General features: G+C 31.9%; 1 protein-coding gene across 1 annotated transcript in view; it reads left to right on the top strand.

The window, feature by feature from the left end:
- Positions 1-24302, top strand: part of Cfap47 (cilia and flagella associated protein 47) — a 423126-nt gene that overhangs the window by 295526 nt on the left and 103298 nt on the right. The window contains exons 54-57 of the mRNA XM_033760546.1: positions 1441-1552; positions 4745-4849; positions 11342-11498; positions 19427-19525. Of these exons, the coding sequence (XP_033616437.1) occupies positions 1441-1552; positions 4745-4849; positions 11342-11498; positions 19427-19525 (473 nt within the window). The remainder of the gene's footprint in view (positions 1-1440; positions 1553-4744; positions 4850-11341; positions 11499-19426; positions 19526-24302) is intronic.

The raw sequence follows: 24302 nt of genomic DNA on the forward strand, positions 1-24302 counted from the left end.
TAATGAAAATCTGGTTATTTTGATGAAATTGTTTTTCATATGTATTTGAAGAAATAAATTCATTATTTACAAAGTTGTTCAATTTGAAATTGAGTATTATGAAACAAATATATTCTCATGGTGATTCACTGTATGCTTATATATTGTGTATAAAGAAAATTGTTTATTTCAAACAGTTTGAATTAATGAATTGAATTCTCCACAAGTATTGCTATTTTTCTCTGTCATAGGATCCTAATATGAAAATTAATAATATATATTTCCTAATGAGTTTCTTATTTGTATTACAGATTTGACTTCTAAATATTTAAATCTTAATTATGTTTTAATATAAGCAAGAACTACTAGAGCAATAAATAAGGGAATCTGTAAATACCTAAAATTACTGTATTAGGATTCTATCCTTCAGTAGTACATAAAGATAAAAAATTACAAAAAATTATGATTGATTGAAAATTATGAGCCCCCTTTATTATTCTTTGCTTTGAGCATATGTAAGAGTCATGTTTTTTAGCATTTGCTTATTATCAATGTTGACATTGTTAATATTATGGATGGAAATTCTGTGAATATATTTCCATTATTGTTTTTAGACTATGTTAGCTTTTTTGGTTGTTATAAAATACTGAATAAATGTTGCTCCTCAACCCGAATTATGTTCAAGTATTCATTATGAAATAACACTTTGTCTCTATATTACAGAATCAGGAGTTATTTAATTTATATAAATTGAATTATCTTTATTCACTTCATAACTTCATATTTGGAGATTCATAAAAGTCATTGCATTAGATTCCTAGGGCTACCATAACAAGCACTATAAATTGAGTTGCTTTAGAAAGTATACATGTATTGTCTTTTAGTTGTGGTGGCTAGAGCTTCAAAATCAAAGTGTCAGCAGGGGCGTGCCTCTTCTGAAGCCTGTAAGAGAATATTCATTGTCTTTTTTATCTTTTTTGATTGCCATTAACTTTTGCATTTTCCTGACTTTTATACCCATCACTCCAATGTCTTTATCCATTGTCATTTGAACATCTACTGGATTAAGAAGCCACCCTATTCTAAAATGATTTCAGTTTAACTTAATATATATGTTCTAGATAACAAATAATATCACATTCTGAGATAATGGAGGCATCAGGAGTTAAAATTTCAACATATTTAATGTTACAGAACTTTATTGGTCATTATGACTGGTTGGCATGCACAGAAGATGGACAGCATTTTATTTTTTAATCTGTTTTGAATAAAATATTTATTGTAAATGATGTTTGTTACAGAATCTAAACACAACACTATACCTCATAAGGACGTACAATTATTATATGTCAGTTTATCTTTTGAGACGCTATAATTCAACCTGTATTGGGCAAGCTTATGGAATTAGCATTGAACAACTTTGTAAATACCAGCAATTTTACTCTTTGTTTTTCCTCCCAGGCATGCCATTCAGACCATTCCCTTATATAATCCTACACATGAAACTTTAGAATTGCAAGTAACAAACAGTAATCCTGCAAATTTTGTCCTGAAAATTAATGGAACATTACCAGTAAGTACATTCAGAAAGTGATGAAACCTACAGGTACGGCAGGATTTTCTAATTATTATTTTAGGACATCTGTGGAGTATTATCATTTGCATTATTAGTAAGGATTTAGATATTCAAAATTTTGATATATACTTTACTATTATATAAATTTCTCCATGAGTTTCAAACTATCATGAAAACAATATTATGCTAATTTGTAACTTTTAAAATTATGTATGCTAAAATGACGCTCATTATCCTAAACTTTAAATAAACTGATTTTATTTTGTTTCTGATGATTTTAATAATTAGTTTTTTGCAGTAGTTTTCCAGTAATATGACTTTAACTCGAATCATTACATATTTCCAGTGTCCCAAGAGATCATGTAATCTCTACCCCTTCTGCAGTCTCCTGCCACCTGCAAACATTTCTAGACAGTGTTAACAACTCTGCCACATCACCTCCATTCCTGCCTCCTACTTCAATTTCTCATGTTTGTGCCCTGGGAAAGACTAGAGTCAAAGCAAAGTACAGAACTAAATTACTTTTCTTCTTCGAGTTATAAAACAATATACTATAGTTTAATATATCTGTCTGTTTCCAAAATATAAGAACCAATTATTTGTGTTGAGTGGGAAACAACATACAGTCAGATAAACATCAAAATGTTATTTCCAGGGAAATAGGAAGGCAAGGTAGCACATGCCTGAGATTCACTATTCTGGAGGCTGAAGCAGGAGGGTTGCCTGAACCCAGAAGTTCAAGGCCAGCCTGGGCAACAAAGAAAGAACTTTAATGTAAAAAAACACACAAAAAAAACAAAATCGAAAAACATGAAAAATTTAATTCCCACAATTTATTTTCATTGAGTGACCTTACAATGAATCAAGAAGATCTGCTAGCATATATGATATTTAAATTAAGGCTTTACTAATTGGTATTAATAGACTAACAAATTTACACTTGGATTTCTTTATCTCTTGACATCTATTTCTTGGCAGTTACTGCAGAATATAACATTATGATATGAAATTATTTCATTTCTGTTTGTTTTGAGACAATCTCACCATGCGGCTAGTTCAGGCTAGCTTTGAACTCATTCTGTAGCCTTGGCTACTCTAGCTTGCAGTGATCCTTCGGCCTCAGCCTCCTGTGTGCTGGAATTATAGGTGTGCGCCACCATGCTTAGCTGTGAAATTACTTCTTAATGATAATAATGTACCAAATTAGAAATCATTTAATTATTTTATTGCTAAAATTGGTGAATACACCTCAGAAACAAATTGTTTAAAAATTACTTAAATGTACATACACCATATTTCCCATAAATTATATGGAACATGGGATTCAGGATGTAGCATATATATATAAGTAAGTTGTGTTTTTACATTTTTTAGATTTCTGCTTTTAGACAAGAGTATAATATATTGTCTAAATGAAAACAAATGCAATATAGTTCATGCAACTTAATTAAGAGAATGGATTCTCTTTTATCCATACAGGTGTGCACCACCAAGACTGGCTTCAAATTATAACTCTTATGTTCATATTATTCTCCTGTTATCTCATATTCATGTGAATTCTGTTCCCTTCAACTGTCACAAGAATATCTTTCCCTCATGAACTAGGATTCAATGTAAATCCTACATTGGAATTAGTTATATAATGAGGCTTGCAATAAAATATTTTAAAGTATCAAAATAGCTCTCCACTTAACATATTCATTATACTCCATTACACAAACTAGTAAAGTTACTGCAATTAAAACTGATATTTACCTCTCTAGGTCATATATTCTTCATGAATCTCAGTGAGATTTAGGTATAAATAAAATTTTAAATTAAAATGCTGCTTCATTGTACACACTTACTCAACTTTTCCTACACGCCTGTACTATATAGAAGAGGGATTTGAGAATACAGAAGCTAAAACATTAAACTGTTAGTAAATTATTTTAATTGACTTAATTAAAGTCCAAATTAATGTAGTATCTTGTTTCCTTCTTTCTCCCACCTTCCCTCTCTCTTTCTCACTTTGTCTCACAGAGATATAACTGCATCCTTATCTATCTATAGCTATAGAGAGGATAACTTTTTCATACAGGCTATGTTGAGAGGATATGTAAAATTCATCTTTTGCTAAGCCTAATGATGAATCTAATTTATACTTCTAAAGTATTTATTAACCGATAAACCCGAAACATTGGATGCATTAAAAAGAAGGCCAGCCTGAGATAAAATTATTTGCTGTATATAAAGTATACATATTTAATTAGGAAGTGACTCTGTTGTAACTATAAAAGTAAATTTGCATTTGCATTTTGCAGTCATAATTGCATTTGATTGAACATCAAATGCTGTATGTTATGGGGATTGAATGATGGAGCTAACTTGCAATTTTGCTTTTTTGAAGTTTATTTTTGCAAATATATTAGTAGTAAACAATTGACTTGCTTTTCAGACATGTGCCACTTGTCATATTGTTCTGTAAGTGTTGATATCACACACTGTATTATTCTTTTTTTTTTTTTTTTTTTTTTTTTTACCCATACTGTATTATTCTATACACTGGGAATACTGCATACTATTTGTTGTCATTTCCATTTGTTATTTTGATTTCATAAGCCACCGAGTCTTCATTATATTGTGATACAGTCATTGGTTTCTTTCAGTGTGTAAAGAACTAATTCAAACTCTTAATGTACATAATAGCAGGTCATACCATGATCGTGTATATAACAAGATCAAGAGGAAAACTTTAGTGCACATTAAAAAATCATGCCTTCCATCCATACTTCAAAATGTTCATTTTGTAAGCATTGCCAGGCCTACACGTTAAATTGCTAGGATCTTGACATGTACCATGGAAAGGTAAATAAGCTATGGGCTTAAATAAAATCCACATTTCCATGGATCTAAGAGGATATAATCCATCTTTTAACCCTGATTTAAGAGGATGTAATCGAGTTTTTAATCCTGACTTCCTTCTTACGCTGTGATTACGTTCACGATATCTGTGGGAAGATCATGGCATAAGAACCACTTAGGGACCCTTTGATCAATATTCTCAGTGATGGTTTCCTGAGAAAAAATAAAATGTGTAAGGCCACACATTTAGCACTTAAACGTCAACCTTGCATTTACGTGGCATACAGAGATCCATCTGAAAACTATTGACTTTTTTCTTTTTTGCTTCTTCCTGAATTTACATAGTTGACTATACTTCCTCACTCTACCAAAGAGATAACGGTTTGCTTTTATCCTTCTGCACTTGGAAGAGCTGGTCATGAAACTTGTATCAACTTCTTCTGTACTCAGGTAAGATAAGACTATTCTTGGCTTAAGTAAAACTAATGAAATATCAAAATGCACACATAAGTAAACCCAATTGATATATTTGACATCTTTGCAAGTAAAAGATATAAGGGAAAGGAAAAAAATCCTAGAAAACAAAAAAAATGGAAATAAAGTTTTTGTAAATAGGGAAGGGGGGTGAAGGGAGGGCAGGGGTAAGGGGAAAAAATGAGAACCAAGACCTGTCATGTAAGGGTACAAGATCCCAATGATGAATGGAACTGTACTGTATAACAAAAAAGTACCAGTAAACTCAGAGATAAAAAGAGAAATTCATTGGAAATCATTATATAAATATACATTTGAAAATACAAATATACATTATCTATGCACAAGCACCTAAATAAGGGTAAATTTATATCCTTGGATCTCTTGAACAAAGGAGAGTATATGCCCAAATTTAAAACATCAATATTTTAGTGTAAATATTAAATCATTTCTGAAAATGTTGATTTTCAGACTTCAGTTTTATTAAATTTACATGAAAAGAATAAAATATAGAGTGAAGTTTTGCAAATACTGTTACTTCCTCAATTTCATTTTATTTGTATAGTGTGTCTGAATAATAATTTTTATATGCTCTCTGGCTATCTCTCTCTCTGTGTCTCTCTCATTACCTCAATTCATTTGCACCACAGTCCTATAAAAGAAGTAATGTTAACAGCACTATTTTATGAATCAGAAATCTAAGACACAGATAAATTAAGATCAGGTACCTTGTGTCTATGCTTGGATATAGTTAATTTCTTTTGATATTGCCAAGGCTACCTGGTAGGTACCTGGTTGTTAGCTTGGCTTATACCATAGGATTGTGCAATAATCTATGAGCTCCTAAATAAAATACATATTTCTACTGACATCTTCATGGTTAACTTTCACAGGTATGTACAGTTTTCCAAGTCTAATGTAACTATAATATATACTCATAAGTAAGTGTAAGTCTGGTACTGATAATTAAAAATATGCATATGTTTTACATTTATTATAATTTTTCCTACCCCAAATGTGGATGGGAAGGAAAATAAATAGGGAAATATACTCCATATACTTGAGAATATTGAAGGAGTCACAAAAGCCTTACCTCTGAGTGTTAGTGGAAATAAATACAATGTGGAATGCACATGATCACCATGCACAGATCCCCATGTCTGTGCAGGGTCTGTGGAAGACTGAAATATCCTTTTCTCAAAAATGTACTGTAGTTTGTTTTTAGAAAAAATATTTTTTAATCTTTATTAAATTTATCGGTACATATTAGGTATACAGCACAATTAAAATCAACATTTGGATCTTGTACCTATGCATGACTTACCGGGTTCTTGTTTTTCCCCATTCCCGAGCCCTCCTCTCAGTCCCTCAACCCTTCCCTGTTTACAAAGACATTGTTTCCATGTTTTTCCTTTTCACAAATTTTTTCTCCCTTTTTACCTTTCTCCTATCCTCCCATTTCCTCTACACTCTTAGATTTTTCTTCCTATTACACAATATCAATTATACATTTTAATCCTTATTTACACTTTTACTTTTTCACACCAGAAAAACTAGTTAGTATTTACACATGTATAACTTATTAATTTCACTTAAGAATATGGCCTCCATGTGCATCCACTTAGCTATAAATCTTTCTAGTTTCTCATCCTTTATGGCTGAGTAGTATTCCATTTTATAGAAAAACCACATCTTCTTTATCCAGTCTCCAGTTGATGGGCAGTTGGGCTGTTTCCAAGTTTTAGCTATTACAAACTGTGCCGCTGTAAACATGGGTGAGCATATATCGTTGTAGTATGATTCTTTTAATTCTTTTGGGCAGATACCCAGCAGAGGAATAGCTATGTCAAATGAGACTTCTAATCTTGGTTGTTTGAGGTATCTCCATATTGATTTCCACAGTGGTTGTAACAGTCTACACTCCCACCAATAATGAAGAAGGGTTCCTTTCTCCCCTTCCAGCATTTGTTATTGCCTTGATAGCAGCCATTCTTATAGGGGTGAGATGGAATCTCAGTGTTGATTTCATCTGCATCTCTCAAATGACCAGTGATGTTGAACATTTTTTCATATTTTTATTTGCTGGTTTTGCATCTTTGTCTGAGAAATGTCTGTTCATTTCAGATGCCTATTTTTAAATTGGGTCTTTATGTTTGGGGGGTCTGATATTTTTGAGTTCTGTATATATTCTAGATAGTAGATCTTTGTCTGAGGAATAGCTGGTAAAAATTTTTTCCAACATTGTGGGTCGTCTCTTAGCTTTGTTGGTGGTTTCTTTTGTAGTGCAGAACTTTTCAAATAGCTGAGATCCCAGTTTTTGGTTCTTTGTGCTAGTTCCCATGCTACTGAGGATTTGTTCAGAAAGTCTTTTCTTATACCAATATCTTCAAGGGTTCTACCTAACTTATCTTCCAGCAAATATAGTGTTTCTGCTTTAATATTTAGATCTTTAATCCACTTGGATTTTAGTTTAGTGCATGGTGAAAGATACAGGTCTAGTTTTAATCTTTGACAATTTGAAATCCAGTTTTTTCCAACACCATTTATTAAAGAGTCTGTCTTTCCTCCAGAGAGACTGTTTGGCTCTTTTATCAAAGATGAGATAGTTGAATATATCAGGAGATCTTTCTGCATCTTCTAATCTATTCCACTGATCCTCAGGTCTGTTTCTTTGCCGGCACCATCCTGCTTTTATCACAGTGGCTTTGTAGTATAGTTTCAGGTTGGGGATTGTGAAACCCCTGCCATGTTGATGTTGCCTAGCATGGCTTTTGCTATTCTATGCCTCTTCTGGTTGCAAATGAATTTTTGGATTTTTCTCTAGTTCTATGAAATAAACTGTTAGGACTTCAACAGAGATTGCATTGAATCTTTACAGCAGTATTGGAAGGATAGCCATTTTCACTATATTGATTTTTCCTATCCAGGAACAAGGGATATTTTTCCTTTTCTTATATCCCCTTCAGTCTCTTTTTTTAAGAGTCCTGTAGTTTTCAGTGTAGAGGTTTTTTGTCTCCTTCGTTAAATTGATTCCTAGATATTTCGTTTTTAGATGTTATTATGAAAGGAATTGTTTCCCTAATTTCTCTCTCAGTGAGTCTCTTACTTGTATACAAGAAGGCTATTGCTTTTTGAGTGTTTACCTCATATCTAGCTATTGTAGTGATTCTGTCAATTCAGTCTAGCAGTCTTTTGGCAGAGTTGTTTGGGTCTTCTATGTAGAGTATCATATCATCAGCAAATAGTAACAGTTTCAATTCTTCCTTTCCTGTCTTCATTGCTTTTATTTTTTCTCATCGACTTGCTGTGGCTAATGTTTCCAAAAGTATATTGAACAGTAGTGGTGATAGTGGACATCCTTTTCTCATTTCTAATTTTAGCATAAAGGTTTTCAGTTTTTGACCATTGAGTATGATGTTAGCTATTGTCTTTTCATAGATAGCCTTCACCAAGAAAAATAAGGTTTTGAGGCTGTTAAAGTTTATGTCTGATTCTCAGAACTATTTTAAAAATTTAACAGTAATTCTCATGCAGATGGAAAAATTTAGTGGGTATTATCTTCTTTTAAGTGAATAATATTAATAAGGCCTATCTTTTAAAGACCTGCTTCATAGCAGACTTACAACCTCTGAATCTTAATTATTGAAGGCACTTTAGTTGCTTACATTTCAGATGGAAATTGTATCTATATTAGGATATTCTTGCATATCAACAGGTTGATTATTGGTTTGGCATATTAGTTGCTTTAGAATAATCTACAGTAATGGCAAACCTTTTAGAGCTTTCAATGATAAAAACAGCCCCCTGTAGCATGTGTGCCATAGGTTCAGCACCACCTGAAGTTGAATGTTAAATTCTCTATCAAATACAGGAGATCTCAAATAAGTAAGCAGTCACCTTAAATCTTTTGTGAATCAGCTTATCTGAGTCACTTTGAGTATGTCCTCCCAAGCTATAGCAAATCTCTAAGGACTCATTAATAGTTAGACTTGAATCAATAATTCATCTGTTCAACTACTAGGTCAAGCCCTCTTCAACCTTTTTGATACACCTTTCCCACCTTTGTGATTTTTCTTGACCTTTTTATCTCTGAATGACTCAGGTCTTCCTCTTTCATTTAATTCATCCAGTCAATGTCTTTTGCAAGGAAAACCTGTTCATCATAAAGTATTAATTGAGTGAACTTTTGAAAAAACACTATATATTATGTATGAGCAGGCATCTAAAGAATACATTTTTAAAATAAAGCTTTAGAGTTTATTTTTCCAAGTCTGAGACCTCAGGCCAACTTTTCACAATTAGAAGGAAACCCACATAAATTCGTATCCCAATCTGCATTTAAAGGTTTAAATCGATCCGAACTGCCATGCACAACCGAGTAGCTGATAAATCTATAATCAACTAATGGTAGTTCTTACAGGATAAATTTAATGTCCAATTGTGTCTCTTGGCTAAACTGAAGGAAATATTTGTGGCGAATAATCTACTTTGTTTCTGACTTATATCCATGTGTTGTACCCTGTATCTAAAAACTAATTTTGAATTCAAGTTGTATAGATTTTGAATCTTGAAGTTAAATTGAGACATCGCATCAAATATTATTAATTCATTATATATCAGACTTACTGATATTACATTACTGCATAACAGACTAAGAGAAACAGTTGTAAGCAGCATATGAGGCAACAGAAACTTTTTAGTCTCAGATATTATGTTCTTAGATTTTCATTCTTATTTTAGTTTTATTTTTTAGTGGTTGCTTTTGTTTCCTTCATACATGATTGTCATTTGCTCTCAATATTACAATAGCAAAAATGAACGAAGATACAAAATCCAACCAGTTTTATAGCTCAGCCTGAGTCTGACCTTTGCAGGCTGCATCTATGGAAATTTCTCTTGATTTTGTGTTCTGTTGATTCTGTGGAGCCGTGCTCAATATGCAAGCCAGATTTATTATCTTTGATCTCACTTGCTTTCTCTTTTAGGATTCTCAAATTTGGATCTTTAAAAGTTGTACTATGGGTCCTTTAGAACAAGGTTTAGATAAATCTGAGCTAAAAGTGTTACACTTTTCAATGTACATGTTTGATGGGTTATTTTTTAATTTTCCTCTCTGATCCCAAGTGGATATTTTAATCAGTGTCATGACAAGTATTAACAAGCAGAAAATGATAGTGCTATTGGCTTATCTAGTTCAGTGAAAAGAAAGTTTTTTGATGTTATCTGTTTGTTTCTCCTGTGTAGATCTGTTGTTGGTCTGTATCATGTACTCTTGTGTAACTACTTTGAATATGATACACAGTGCGTTAACTTTGGTTACTCCTATATTGTTGTAAATTTTTGCTTTTTTTCTCATAAAATAAAAAAAATAGCAGGTTCAGTTTAACATAAAGTCTCTAGTATTCCAATCCAATTGAAGAAATATGGAACATTGCTTTTTAAAAAAAAATTTGGCTCATTCTCAATGGTTTAAAGTAAAGGGGTTTCATCTGTCAGTTATGGAAAATAAAGTTAATATGTACTAATTGAAAGTGTAACAAATTTATATTATGCTACTGTATTCTGACTAATAATAATATACTCATTTGAAAACAACATGCACATATAATTTTCCTTTATTCCCCCCTACTAATAAACGGCATTTTATGGATTTCCTGTGATCGCTTATCCTGATTTGAAATAATCCTAAGAAAGTTTCCTTCTATTATTGGTATTTAAGCTTAGGAAAATTTATGTAATGTATTTAAAGGATTACAAAGTAGAACAGTTCATCTGGAACATCAACAAAGTAGTACAGAAGTATAAGATATCCTCAACTGAATAAACCCTGCTATATTTTCAGGTCATTTTTATTATAAACAGATACATATAGAACATTTTCAAAACAGTTTTGTAGGCTTGTGGAACCTGAGTCAAAATAATAGCTGTATGCAATCTCATTCACATAAATCTATTTCATGTGATAACAGAAAATGTATTGTATTTGATGATGAGGATACATGTATGGCATACAGTTTTACACACTTCCTTTTAATAGAACTTTAGTCTGTGCTCCACCTTCTTTGCTTTCCTTTGAAATTCACCCGAAGATTTTGGAAACTCCATATAGTGTTCAGTACCCAGCTTATTAGACAAATTGGTTTCAAATAACCTTGAACAAAAATGGAAAGTTTTACATTAAATTTTATCTTTTATGTCATAACAAATTTATATGCATGGCAGTATGTACCACATTTGTGTGTTTTTGGGATTTTTAATGGGCCTTTGTTTTATTCAGTATAACACAATGATTTTTCAGTAAAATCAAAAGGAATTTGGAAAAGAAAGGAAAGGTAAAAAGTACATATTAAATGTCAACAACGGAACTTTTCATACCTGCCAAAATTTCTTTGTATTACACTTATTAATGTTGCAAATTAAATGTATGCAATTAAGATAACTATGTTACAAATATTTATCTTCAAACAGTTTGAAGAATGGAAATTCTATCTCTTTGGAGTAGGCCTATTTCCCCGGCCTATAGAAACAGCAGAAATGACCACATGCATTGGTCTTCAGTCACCCATCATTATACCTTTCAAAAATCCCACCAAGGAAAATGTGTCTGTCAATATCTTTCTAACAAGTGAGTTCTTTTTCTCACATTTTAAAAGTTATTTCGTAGATATTAATCAAACTGTCCTGTAAATAGTATCAAAATATGATGCTCTAAAAGAGAAAAATATGGAGGGATAGATGAAATATCTTCATGATGGTGGAGAATTAGATATTTAGGTCCTGAACTAATCTCTTCCAATTTTATCTGTAAGTTCAAATACTGTATGTAAGTTAGTCAATCTGTAAGATTCTTATGATTGTATTGAATATACCAATGCTTATTCTTCAAAAGTGACACAAATTCTACTGTTAGGATTTTGATTTCTTCCTCTCTTTTCTTAGTGAACATATTGTGATTAAGTTTTGGTTCTCACAACTCTTGTCTCTTTTTTATGTCATATTTAAGATGCAGGCTTTTAAATTAACGTCTGGGTAGCTTGTAATCATTTCATATTTGGTGTCTAAATATTGTGAGTCCAAACTCACGATATGAACTAATTATGAGTTTTCTGAAATATATTTAAGTATAATAGTAGATATTACCAATTTGGCTTTTTTACTGTTGTTACTAGTACTATATTTACCAGCAGTATAATTGTTGGGTTACAGAAAAAAAATATATAGCTTTTGATGTAAGTGACCAACTTACTCTCCATAATGGCTATACCACTGCAATTCATATTGCTATTAAAAGTATATTATAGATATTATCTGTTTTCCTGAACCTTGTAAATGTGGGGTAGTAACATTCACCTTAATCCCCATCAATCTGAATGGGAAAAAGTATATTTTAGTATCATTGCAAACTTATTATTTTTAAATTAATGTCAATGCTGAATATCCTTCCCCTATTGGAATTTTGGTCTTTCCTGATCATCTCATTATACACTTAGCTTGAAATAGTTTTTTAATTAAAAAAGTAGCGTCATATCATAAAACTTATCAATATGAGGAGAAGTATGCAGTATTTATTAAAAGTTGACTTTAGGATCAAGGAAATCTGCAGCTTAACACAGAAATTTAAGCATGTGTATAAGTAGAAGGAAGAAGCCAGAGTTAAACAGGAATTACAAGTATAAAGGAGAGATCCAGGGATTTAGCTCAGTGGTTCCACTGCCTGCATCACAAGCATAAGGACCTGAGTTCGATCCCTGGTATCACCCCCGAATAAAAAAAAAGTATAAAGGAGATAAGGTTTCACTGCTGAGCTTAGGCCTTGTTTACACTGAATTCAAAGCCAAGGTAAAAGGAATAACTGTGAACAGGGGGAATATTTCTTTCTTTGATGAAGTACCGATAAGATGACAATTGCAAATACAGATAGATGGGTAGGCAGTACAAGATCTTTAGAATTATGAGCAATCAAGTTTACATTTTCATTTGTTGAAGAAAGGAGATATAGTAATAAATTTGAAGAGTGGAGCAGTGATTTGGAATAACTGCTAGAGGGACAAGGAGATTAAACTGATAAAATTCAAACATAACATGTCTTGTTTTTGGCTGAGATTAGAGACTGCACATTTAGATAAACACCAAGAAAATGTGTTTGTATCATTTGTCAACCTTCTAAGGCTCAGAATCTTGATTTAGTAAAATGAAAGGTAGATCTATGGATCTTTCTAGTGAATGGGGGTAAGTAACCCCCCCCCCCGAAAAAAAACCTTCACAATTGAGTATGTTATAAAACCATACTTAGATCAAGATTGTGACATTTAAAATAAGTTATTAAATAATTTATGCACTCTTAATTTTTCTAAAAAATGCCTAAAATTCCTGCTGCCGTGTAACAAAAACATATGATAATCTTAACAAAAAAAATTGATCAGTCTCTTGCAATTCAGACTAGTGTCTTTTAAATCAACTTATTTTCTCTTGGGGAAATTTTGTCAGTTTCACCCTATCCTTCCTTCAGCTTGAAGTGATGGGCTTGAGGAAAAACACTGACCTCTGATATTTTAGCTGTCTTTCTCTGTCTTCTATTCCTGTGATAAGGATTCACTTTCCCTTTTCTTGCCCACAATGTCTCTTGTTCTGTCATATCACCTTCTTTTTCCCTTCTATGGGATGCCGTGTTATTTTTAGGTATCATCTGCATATCTTCTTGTGTTCATGCCCTTTTACAATTAAATCTCATTTTGGCCTGAAATGATAAGTTTCTACAGGGAAACAGGCCTGATGAAAAGAATAACATTTTTAGTTTATATGATAATACTCATTATGTAAGGGACTAAGTTACTAAGTTGATAATCTCATTTAAATGTTTATAAATGTCTGAAAGTCATTTTATTATAGGATTGTGCAATCTTACTGTCTTTCAAAAGAAGATGATGTAAATATCCCTAGAAATTTTACGGAATTCATAGAATTCCCTTAGGGAAATTGATATCAAGATTTATAATATCCCACCAAGAGGTTAGTTGCTGGTATAAGGAATTACACAGCATTGCAAATATTTGTTACTTTAAACTCTCTCTCTCTCTGTTTCCCCTGTATCTGTCTTGTACCTGTCTGTCCCCCCTTTTTTTCAGTAATGGACATTGAAGCTAGGATTCAACATAGGTTAGGCAAGTGCTTTACCTCTGAGCTATCTCTTCAGACTCTTTTAAAGATTCATTTTGAGACTGAGTCTGGCTATATTACTTGGGCTGGTCTTAAACTTGCAATCCTCCTGCCTCTATGTCCAGAGTGTCTGGGATTACAAGTATATTCCACATGTCCTGGCTATTTGGCACATTTATTATAATTAAATTTGTGGGCTCTTTGTGAGCAGAATCTGTGAATTATTTGCTTACATAGCAAATCAGACAAAGTAAACTAAAAATAAAATTCTAATTTCCTGTAGCCAAAGACAACATGCAGTAAAAATAAATTGTCAAAGATCCTTAGGCTATGAAAGGGCATTATTTCTATGAGAAGTAATAAAAGTGGAAACAGTCATGATATCAGTAGGAAATAAAAGATGGTAGAGAAGTTGGCCATCTAGATGTTTGTTGGTGAGTTTGAAATTCTGAAATTCCTACTTTCTTAGAAAAATGGTGGATTTATAGAGCTAAGCATATCTATATGAATAAGACTGACCTAGAGGGGGAAGAGGAGAAGAAGAGAGGGGAATGAGAAAAGGAGAGGAAAGGAGAGCAGAGATATGGCAAGATGTTTAGAAACTTAAATACTGGAATCAGGAATCCACGTTTTATAATGGAGGTAGTGAGAGTTTCAGAAGTTTTCTTGTACCTTATACATTTATATATTATATTTTATAACATTTTCAAAAGATAATACTACAAATATTTGTTGTCAGTGGATATGGATTTGAGGAGTAGATTGGAGTTGAGAAGCAAAGCTCAGAACTTTGTGCCACTAACAATGGAAAAGCCTATGACCACAAGCAACAAGCACACAGGGTATTCCTATAATTTTCCCAGAGGTCTCTGAGAATGTTTCTTTACCTTTTTACTTCAAGTAATTCCATTGTACTGCCTAAACAAATGTTTCTAAATACTTATCTATATTCCCAATACTTTAATGTCCTAGATGAACATTTCATTCTAACTGCTTTATAATAAAGTCTCTTGCTAAAAATCATTGTCCTATTTGGAGCAGAAATTAAAGACTTGGTCACACACTTTTCTGTGCATTACGACAAACATAACTGTTGACCTAAAGAAAACTTTGGTCTCAATCACAAGGAGTTACTATGTGTGTGCATTGCCTTACATTCATGCATAAAACCTTGTTATTTTCTGTAATGCCAGATGAGGATGTGAACCTGACTTTAAATCATTTGGGTTAGGTGTAATTGTATGGTTGATACATAGATATGATTGAATCAGGTGATACACAAAAGTTACCAAGTATGAGGCATAATCTTTGGCAGATATTGCACAAAGTATTTAATTTGTACTTTCTTAAGTTATCTCAGGACAACAAATGTTTAACTGACACTCATCTGAACCATCTTTCCACTGCCAACACCTAACACCAAGCATTTCTTCTGTCTGTCAGAACCTGTTCTGTCCACCAAGGGCAGACAGTAGATGCTAGTGACTTAGGTTTTCTTCATCCTATGGATGGCAGAGGGTGGTGGATAAATGTCACAGTCCCTTGAGCCCCTGAGCATTATATTTATTAGATGTATGTTCTTAAGGTTTTAGAGTTCCCCAACTTTCCTAAAACTCATTTACCTGCAGTAGTAACTAGGTTGATAATGTGTCACTTGTTGGATTCCCATATATATATATTTTTTCTTTTTTGCTTCACTTGTGCAGTCTCTAATGGTATTTCCTGAGGTAATTTCCCAAATAAAGGCTTCTGAAGAAGGTCCAACCAAGACAAGGATTCTCTGAAATAGGAATATCTCCATTTTTAAAGATGAGAAAATTGTGAAATTGAAAGATTTGGCAACTTGGTCATGATCATAAAGCTATAGGGAGCTATTAAGTGAAGCAGCTGAGATAAAAACCCATCTGTAAAGCCAATCTCTGGATAACTGTGCACAGAACTTTTCAGTTGGTAGGAATTTCTAACTGTTCACTTATATACAAACAGAATAAAAACTTGAACTGAAGAAATATTAGTAAAGAATAACAGAAAAGATTTGCAATCTGTTTCTTTGAGAGCTCTAAAATCTACTCATAGATAAAATTGAAGGTACCCGATTCCCTGTACCTGAAATCTACTTCATTTTTCTGAAACCACTATAATAAATCCATTTAGTAAATTTCTTTGTGTGGTGATGTCATATATTCACATCAAATGACAAAGAAATATTCTAAGACAAAAGGCATGATGTATTGGTGGGAATATTGTCAAAGATTTTGTTGGTATATTATCCAGTCTTTCATTCTTAAATCATTGGGAGAAATTTCTTTCAAATATTGCGATTGGGAAGAACAATTGGCTTTATGAGCCATTAGTTGGGTTTTAACCCATGTGGCCTGAGTTTTTAATTCTTTTTTCCTCCATCCATGCCCTTCTAGAAAAAAATTTGGTTTATCCAGAGCTTTTTGTTCTTGCTATAACTTATCCCTCCATGATTCTGAATTATGTTCTTAATCTCATTTTATTTAAAAAAAAAACTTGTTTCTCATTTATCTTTTCTTTTACCTTAAATTGTTGTGAGCCCTTTATACATGTTTTCAAAGAAGGTATAAATAAACATGTGCCTTAAAGAATAGGAGTTTGCAGAAGTTGGTTTCCTTCCTTCCTTCTTTCCTTTCTTTCCTATTTTTCTTGGGGACTTAACTCAAGGTCTTCACACTGAGCTACATCCCCAACTTTTTAATTTTTTGTTTTAATTTGAGACTGTGTCTTGCTGAGTCACTATGTTGCCCTGGCTGTGTTTTCAATATGTGATCCTCCTGCCTCAGCCTCCCATAATACTGGCTTGCTTATTTAAAAACTGATCGCTGCAGAAATATCCTTGTTTATGAGTTTAAGTAAACTCATAAATTTAGACGGTAGCTCTCAACTTACCCAGTTTAGTAACATATAGCTTAGCAATAAAATGTGCAAACAGTAACAACAGAAACAGGATGTGCCTTGGAAATAGCATTCAGTTGACCATTATTTAAGACACCATATAGAGAAAGTCATGTTCCAGGGATCCATTATCTATTTTAATCAGTGCTAACTTGAAAAGATAAATTAGATATGGTGGCTAGATAAGAGATGGCCTAAACATTCTGAGAATCATAGAAATGTCTTAATATATATGGAGAGAGGCAGGGTTACAGAAAAACGCATTACAAATTAATATTACAAATTTAAGGACATATCTGCATTAGCTGTCAGTCCCCTTGTTCATATAACTGTATCCCAAAATTATTCATCGTGACCTTGTTAATGATAGTTATTTTAAGTCATGGCTTTCTTACTACATGAGTATTTCCATTTTAACCTGTTTATACAGCAGGCATTAAATACTTAGTCACTAATGAGCATCTATTGAGAACTGAAAAGTATTGTATGTGCATTTCAAACTAATCACATTTGGATGATGTATACATAAATGCATTGTTTTTCATTTTGCATTGTATTCTATATATAAAATTGCAATAAGGCTTGCATACTGCATAAAGGAGCAAAGCAGAGAAGCAGAGATTAATGCATCAAATTATCTATCTTGATTATTTTTCCATTGGCACAGTTGCAGTTTAGACATTATCATTCTTCGTGTTACCTAAATTTAAATGCAATATTAGTGATTTGACTCAAATGTTTAAATAATAGTACATCCTGTTTCAGATATCAGTAGTTTATAGAAGAACAAAACAAAGTAACACTAGAGATTAGGACATGCATACTAATTAAGATAACACATTAGTTTTACAAGTATCAACTCCAGTTTTATGATAGATTAATTTAAACAAATTACTAAGATGAATTCTTACTGACTTAGAGTTAATTATAACTGTGGTGTTGACCATCAGTCAAGTAATAAAATACACAATAAAACATAATTATGACAAGTTAACCACACTTATGGGACATGGAAAGGAAATACTCAGTGCATTTCACTTCAATCTGTAGAATTAGTTTGTGAAAAATCTGGTCCCTGGAGGCCCTGTGAATCTTATTTGAAGCACATTCAGAATTGAATAAATGTTTATGTTAAATATGTAGTTAATCATTGCAAATTACCAATCAGGATGAGCGTGGCTTTATACATACGAGAGAGATAAATAGATGTAAGAAAAAAACTCACATACTCAAAATCTGTGCTGATTTCAGATGTTCAAATATTTATGTATTCAATTTAATAAATAGTATCAATAGATTTGAAAGGTGTTTGTTTGTTTGTTTGTTTTCGTACCAGGAATCGAACTCGGGTCCTTTTGCTTGCAAGGCAGATGGCAGAGCCCATGAGCCAAATCCCCGGCCCTAGATTTGAGATTTATGAGCAAATAAGTTTTACTGTCAAATATCTTAACCACCTCCTGATAACTTACTTTAATTTATTTTTATTAGTTTGCTTAGCTTATGAAACTTTTGTATGAAGGAAAAATAAATGTAAAATAATGAATAGACCCACTTTTCTGATGAATAATCCAAGACTTTACTTATTTTTAATTATTTTACTTTTAGTGCCCCTCCCGAATTCTTGACTAATAGCTCTCAAAATTCAGTGGGCAGTAATTGGTAAATTATCAAAATTCAGGCTGTTGTGTTCGCACTCATTCATTTCGATTCATTAGATCTGGAGTAAACCACTAATATCAAAAGCTATTCCGATGCAAGCTGTGAGGAAACCAATTTTCAAAACACTGATTATAAAATGACCTCAAAATACAATTTTAAATTGTATACCTTTGTTAATATTTTTCAGCATTCCTTTCAAAACACACATATACTTTTGAAATATATACATGTTCCAGGATCAACTTATATTTTTAATATCAACTGAACTTATATCATTCCCATAGAAAATTAAGATATTTATTTTTGTATATATTAGTTTAAACCTTTCACTACTGTTGCATAGCTGTTATATATTTTCAGCTATGTATATATTGAGCAGTACAATCCATTTTTAGCTTCTGTGTTCGCATATAAGTTTTTTATTTATTTATTTTTTATTGGTATATGTTTGCAGTATACAATGTTTGATTACTTGTGTGGAGCTGATATATGTGCATACTACATCTTAATTCCTTTTTTCTTCTTCTTATCTTCCCTCCATCAAGCAGATTTTTAATCATGGGTCTTATTTCAATAGTTAAAATTTCAAAAGCTTATGAGTCAATTTTACAATATTTTAACCTTATGAAGAAAATCTTTTATAATGTTATATGTGTTCTTCAATAATGTTATTTCAATTTCATGTCAAATATGCTTTGAAAAATATTTATCTGAGAATTTCTCATTAGAGGATAATTTTTTATTTTATTTCCATCTGCATTGTTATTTTCTTCTTGACTGTGACTTTGAAGTCTCTTTATCGCTCTATTTTTTCATTAGATGAAGAACAGCCTAGACACCTTGTCATTGACCACTGCTGGGACAGCTTCATGAATGAGAATTCTGCCTTCCGATTTAGTTCTCTGTGTCGTAGGCAAGGTACCTTATATTTTTTCATTCTATATTCTGCTGCATTTGAGAAATGATATGTATGTCTGTTATCTTAATACATACTTAATATGAATTAAAATACACATTTCATAATTTGAAACAAATTTTGGTAAGTTAGTAAGAAAAGATGGTTAGTATAACTTTTATGCACATTTATTACACTTGTATTATTTTTAATTCCTTAGTAAACAAGTGAGATTTGCCAAAATAAATATATTTTTCTTTTTTTAGATGAGACTAAATCTTGCTGTGTTGCCCATTTTGGTCCCACAATTCCGGATTCAAATGATCCTCTTGCCTTAGCATCTTGTTTTTACAATTTTGAATGTCTGAATATCATATCATTTATGTATATACTCATATATATATATGAATCAAGGAAATTTTGGGGAAAACGATAAATAACCAGTGTGTTAAAGCTATACATAGTAATGAAAATGCATTTTTCATAGGCTAATGATTCTTTGCAAATGTAACAAGATATACATATATTTCTTCTGTTTATTTATGCCAACAACATATTAATAAGTGGAAAGCACATAAGAAATAATGAGATTACCTAACAATCTAAAACTTAAAAATCATGAATTTGCTTAAAATAATGTTTTTAAATTTCAAAAACAACTTCATGATACAAGTGATACAATATGAATTACCTTAACATTGTTAATATAAAATGACTAATTGAAATCAATTACTACTGATATCCCTCTAACATAGGTTAATGAATTTCTTCTATTTACTGTAATTAATATTAACATCTTTAATATCATTAATTCAAATAATTTGAGAAAATTCCATGGGGTAGGTGTTATTATATTCATTAAATTGAGAAAATTTCAGCTTAGTTAAATTATGTTACACAGAATTCAAACAGTTGCTTAATGGCAGAGCTGAACCTTCTGTTTCTGATTTCAAAGTTTTTATTTTTATTTCCTTGCAACATGGAATATATATAGTTCATTAAAGAAAAAGTATAGATTCTGGCCAAAGAAAGTGTGGAAATGAGTTTAATGTCATTAATATCCTACTGTGAAAATAAGTTCAATGTCATTAATATCCTTGATTTAAACAACCCCCAAAGCACCCATAATTGCAAATCCTCCATTTAATTAGCCTATTTCCACTTTTATTTTAATAACAAACATTTTGTTGCTATTTGTATTTGTAATGTGACTTATCCTACACAAATTGCTCTAGCACGCTCTAGTTTGCTATATGATATGATGTTACATTCCATTTAATTCAATTAGGTGTGAGGTATTAAAAGGAGGATATACATTTTGTTCCATGGATCTATATCTCAGTCTTCTGCCACTATCGCATAGTTCAAATGCTGCCATTTTGTTTTCTTATTTGGTTTCTTTCTTTCACTATCTTTTAAATTTTTTTTTCCTTTTATCGTTTATTTATCCATATAGAAAAATATTGGAATAGTTTATCATCAAGCCCTAAAAAACTCAATAATATTTTAATTGAAACTACATTAAATCTATGGACAAATTTTGAGGAAGGCTATATTTGTATGATATTTAATCTTGTTTAGGACCATTCATTTCCTTAGTATTTCATAGAACAGTGTTTATAAATTTCAATAAAATCCAGTCCATATTTGCATGACAAAAATATAAAGCTTTCAATAGTAGTATTTTATTTTAAATAATTCAGTTAGTAATTATACATTATTATATACATAATGCAATTTCTATGCAACAAAAAGGCCAAATTTTTGTATCTAAATTTTAAATTTTCTAATTTGAAAAATAGAGATTAAATGGTCTATTAATTTAACTTACATTGTAGTTTTCAAATGGGTTTCAGATTTAATCTGGTTTTCTGCTGGATTCGTTATTGATTTTTCTAGTTTTGCTGTGACTTGATTTTTGAGAGAATGTACAATCTGCCTGTGCAACAGGCTGGACATGTCAAGATGTGCTCCCTACTGCTCTACATAATGAAATATCTGAAGGGGGTTATTTTGTAGAAACTTTTCATTTGCTCTTATATTCCTGTATGCAATAATATTAGTTTTAGAGTGTTTTCTGGTGATTTTGGAGAATAAAAACCATAAGACTGCAATGGACATGAAACCTTACCCTTTTATATATTGGCATTCTTAGAGACATTGGGGTAACTGTCATATTGTAAACAATTTTTTATAGTAATGCCATCATATACTAGCAAAAGCATTTATGACCCTAAAATTAAGTCTTCGTAAATCAACATTAAATATGTCCTTGATGAACATTTGAGAACTGAAGTCTATTATATTTTTGACCATTTTTACCAATATGTGTTATTGTAGAATAAAAAGAAAAAAAAACGACTAAGCAATATGCTTAAAACATTTGAAAAATACTGAAATAGTGGACTAAAAATGTATCTTTATGATAGTTTTTTTTTTTTTTGGTACTGGGATCAAAGTCAGAACCTTGCGCTTGAGAGACAGGTGACGGAACCACTGAGCTAAATACCCGGCCCTTAATTTTATTTTATTACCTTCTTAGATCTTTCCAATTCTGTAATTACTATATTCTTTATTTTCCACAAGGCATTAGACAAATCCTTATCTATCCCTGTGATATAAGTATATGAATTTTAGTAGATTGAATACTTAGAACCTATACTTCTGATAGTCATTACAATTTATATATCAATAGTCATTTCTTTTCTTATGTTTTTAATTGTCCATCTTTATGTTGCTTTTCACTAAGCAAAATCACAACCATAGTGAAGTGCTCAATTATTGTTGTAATAATGCATTGATATTTTATAGCAACACCTCACTATCTCAGTGTATTAAAACCAGGAATATTTATTTTTCTGGTTCATTGATCTTCTGATTGGCTAGGTAACTCATCTTTAGATATTGCATCCCATTTGCTCTATGTGCAGTACTGCCTATTCTGGCATATAACTAGAACATGCTTTTCTTGTGACTAGGAGAAGCACAAGAGAGCAAGTGGAAATAAAATAGACTTCATATGTTCTCAACTCTGTTATCAGCTAATGCCACTTTTCATTGGTCAAATTAACTCACATATGTTCATGCTTATTGTAAGTGGAGACAGAAAATATATTCTGCCTAATTCAACATGTGACAAAACAAAGTCAAGTCAAATTCAAAGGAAATTTTAATTATAATAGAAATGAGTCAAACATCAGAAAAAATATGCAGTCTACTACATCTGGCACAAACCAACTTTCTGCCCTTGCTCCACGTGCTTACAAATTGATGAACGTGGCTGGATGACAAACAAACAAACAAACAACAGGGAAAGAAAGCTTTGACTTTTCTTCTATTAGTAGGGTGAAAGTGTGCTACTCTTGGGATCCAGATCCTACTTCGAATTTTTCAGTAATCTCTCACTTATCTCTCATCTCATCTATATCTGCAGTGTTTCCCTGTTCTGGATGATTTCCACAGTATATACCAGCATCTTGTACTATCACTATATGAGAATAAACAGTGATTCCAGGAGTCCTATAGTCACTGCTTTATTTGAATCAAAATTTCTAGAAACAGTTGTCTGTACTCATGTCTCTACTTCTTTACCATCAGTTACCTAACTTGAAACAAGTATATTTGATCCTGACTACAAGACTAAAATCACTTTTGTTATGAAAGTCATAGGTTCCATGTTGCAAATCTCAACCACAAGTCAGTGTCCTCATCTTACTTTAACTCTCTATAGCAATTGACATATTTGACTTTACTTTTGAAATGCCATATTCATTTGACTTCTTCCTTCTCATTACTCACTCTTTCAGGGTCTTCAGTTTTTTTTAAATCTATTATAACTCTGTTTTTATTTTTTTACTAGTCATCTATGTCATGACTTTCTAATTTCTTTCTCCAATTATAAATCTTTCCTGAGAACTGCACAGTTTCTTCTTTTTATGAGTATTCCATGAATTTCTCAAATTAAGCGTCACTTTTTATGGGTATTTTTTGTGTTTCCCTGGCTGATTTCAAATTCCTGGATTCAACTGATCCTCTTGCCTCAACCGTCAAAGAAGATGGCACAACAGGCATGTGCCACCATGCTCAGGTATAATTATTGTTTTAGATATAGTTGTTCCCATCATCTTCAAGCTAATTTATTCCCCAGAAATTGCTCTATTTCTATCAAACACACCATTATACATTAGTTTTATTTTACTGAAAACAAGGAAGTCAGATTTGATTTATTTTTCCTCAGTGCAAAACTTCTAGTACATCAATAAAGACTGCTGGTAGGTCCACGGATTTAACTCAGTGGGACCTTGCCTGCCTTGCAAGCGTAGGGTCCTGAGTTCAATCCCTGGTACAAAAAAACATAATAATAATAAGACTAATGGTAAAACCACCAACATATATCCCATTTCAGGAAGCTTCCCTCTAGACTATGTTACCAGAACTCCTGTAATAGCTTCTTTTTTTCAACCTTATTGCCTGCAATCTAATCTCTACATGAACCCAGAGTAATATTTCATAAAATCAAAACATAAAGAAATTCAGTTCTATCACCATGCTGTTGAAAATCTTCTTGTGTTGTCTAAGTCAACAAGGAGACTCAGGCAGAGTGGCCTCATATGATCTGATTTATGCTTATTTTTCTGGCCTCACCTCCAGTTGCCTTCATCGTTCACTGAAACTGCTTATCTCTACTTGGAACACTCTTACACCAACTGCTTCTTTAACTTTCTTCAAATCTTTTAACTTCCATGGAATGTTATTTTTTAATTAAATTACCTGTACAACTCTCTCTCTCTCTCTCTCTCT

The sequence above is a fragment of the Fukomys damarensis genome, unplaced genomic scaffold (assembly GCF_012274545.1).
Source record: "Fukomys damarensis isolate Sample0158 unplaced genomic scaffold, DMR_v1.0_HiC HiC_scaffold_39, whole genome shotgun sequence".
NCBI lineage: Eukaryota > Metazoa > Chordata > Mammalia > Rodentia > Bathyergidae > Fukomys > Fukomys damarensis.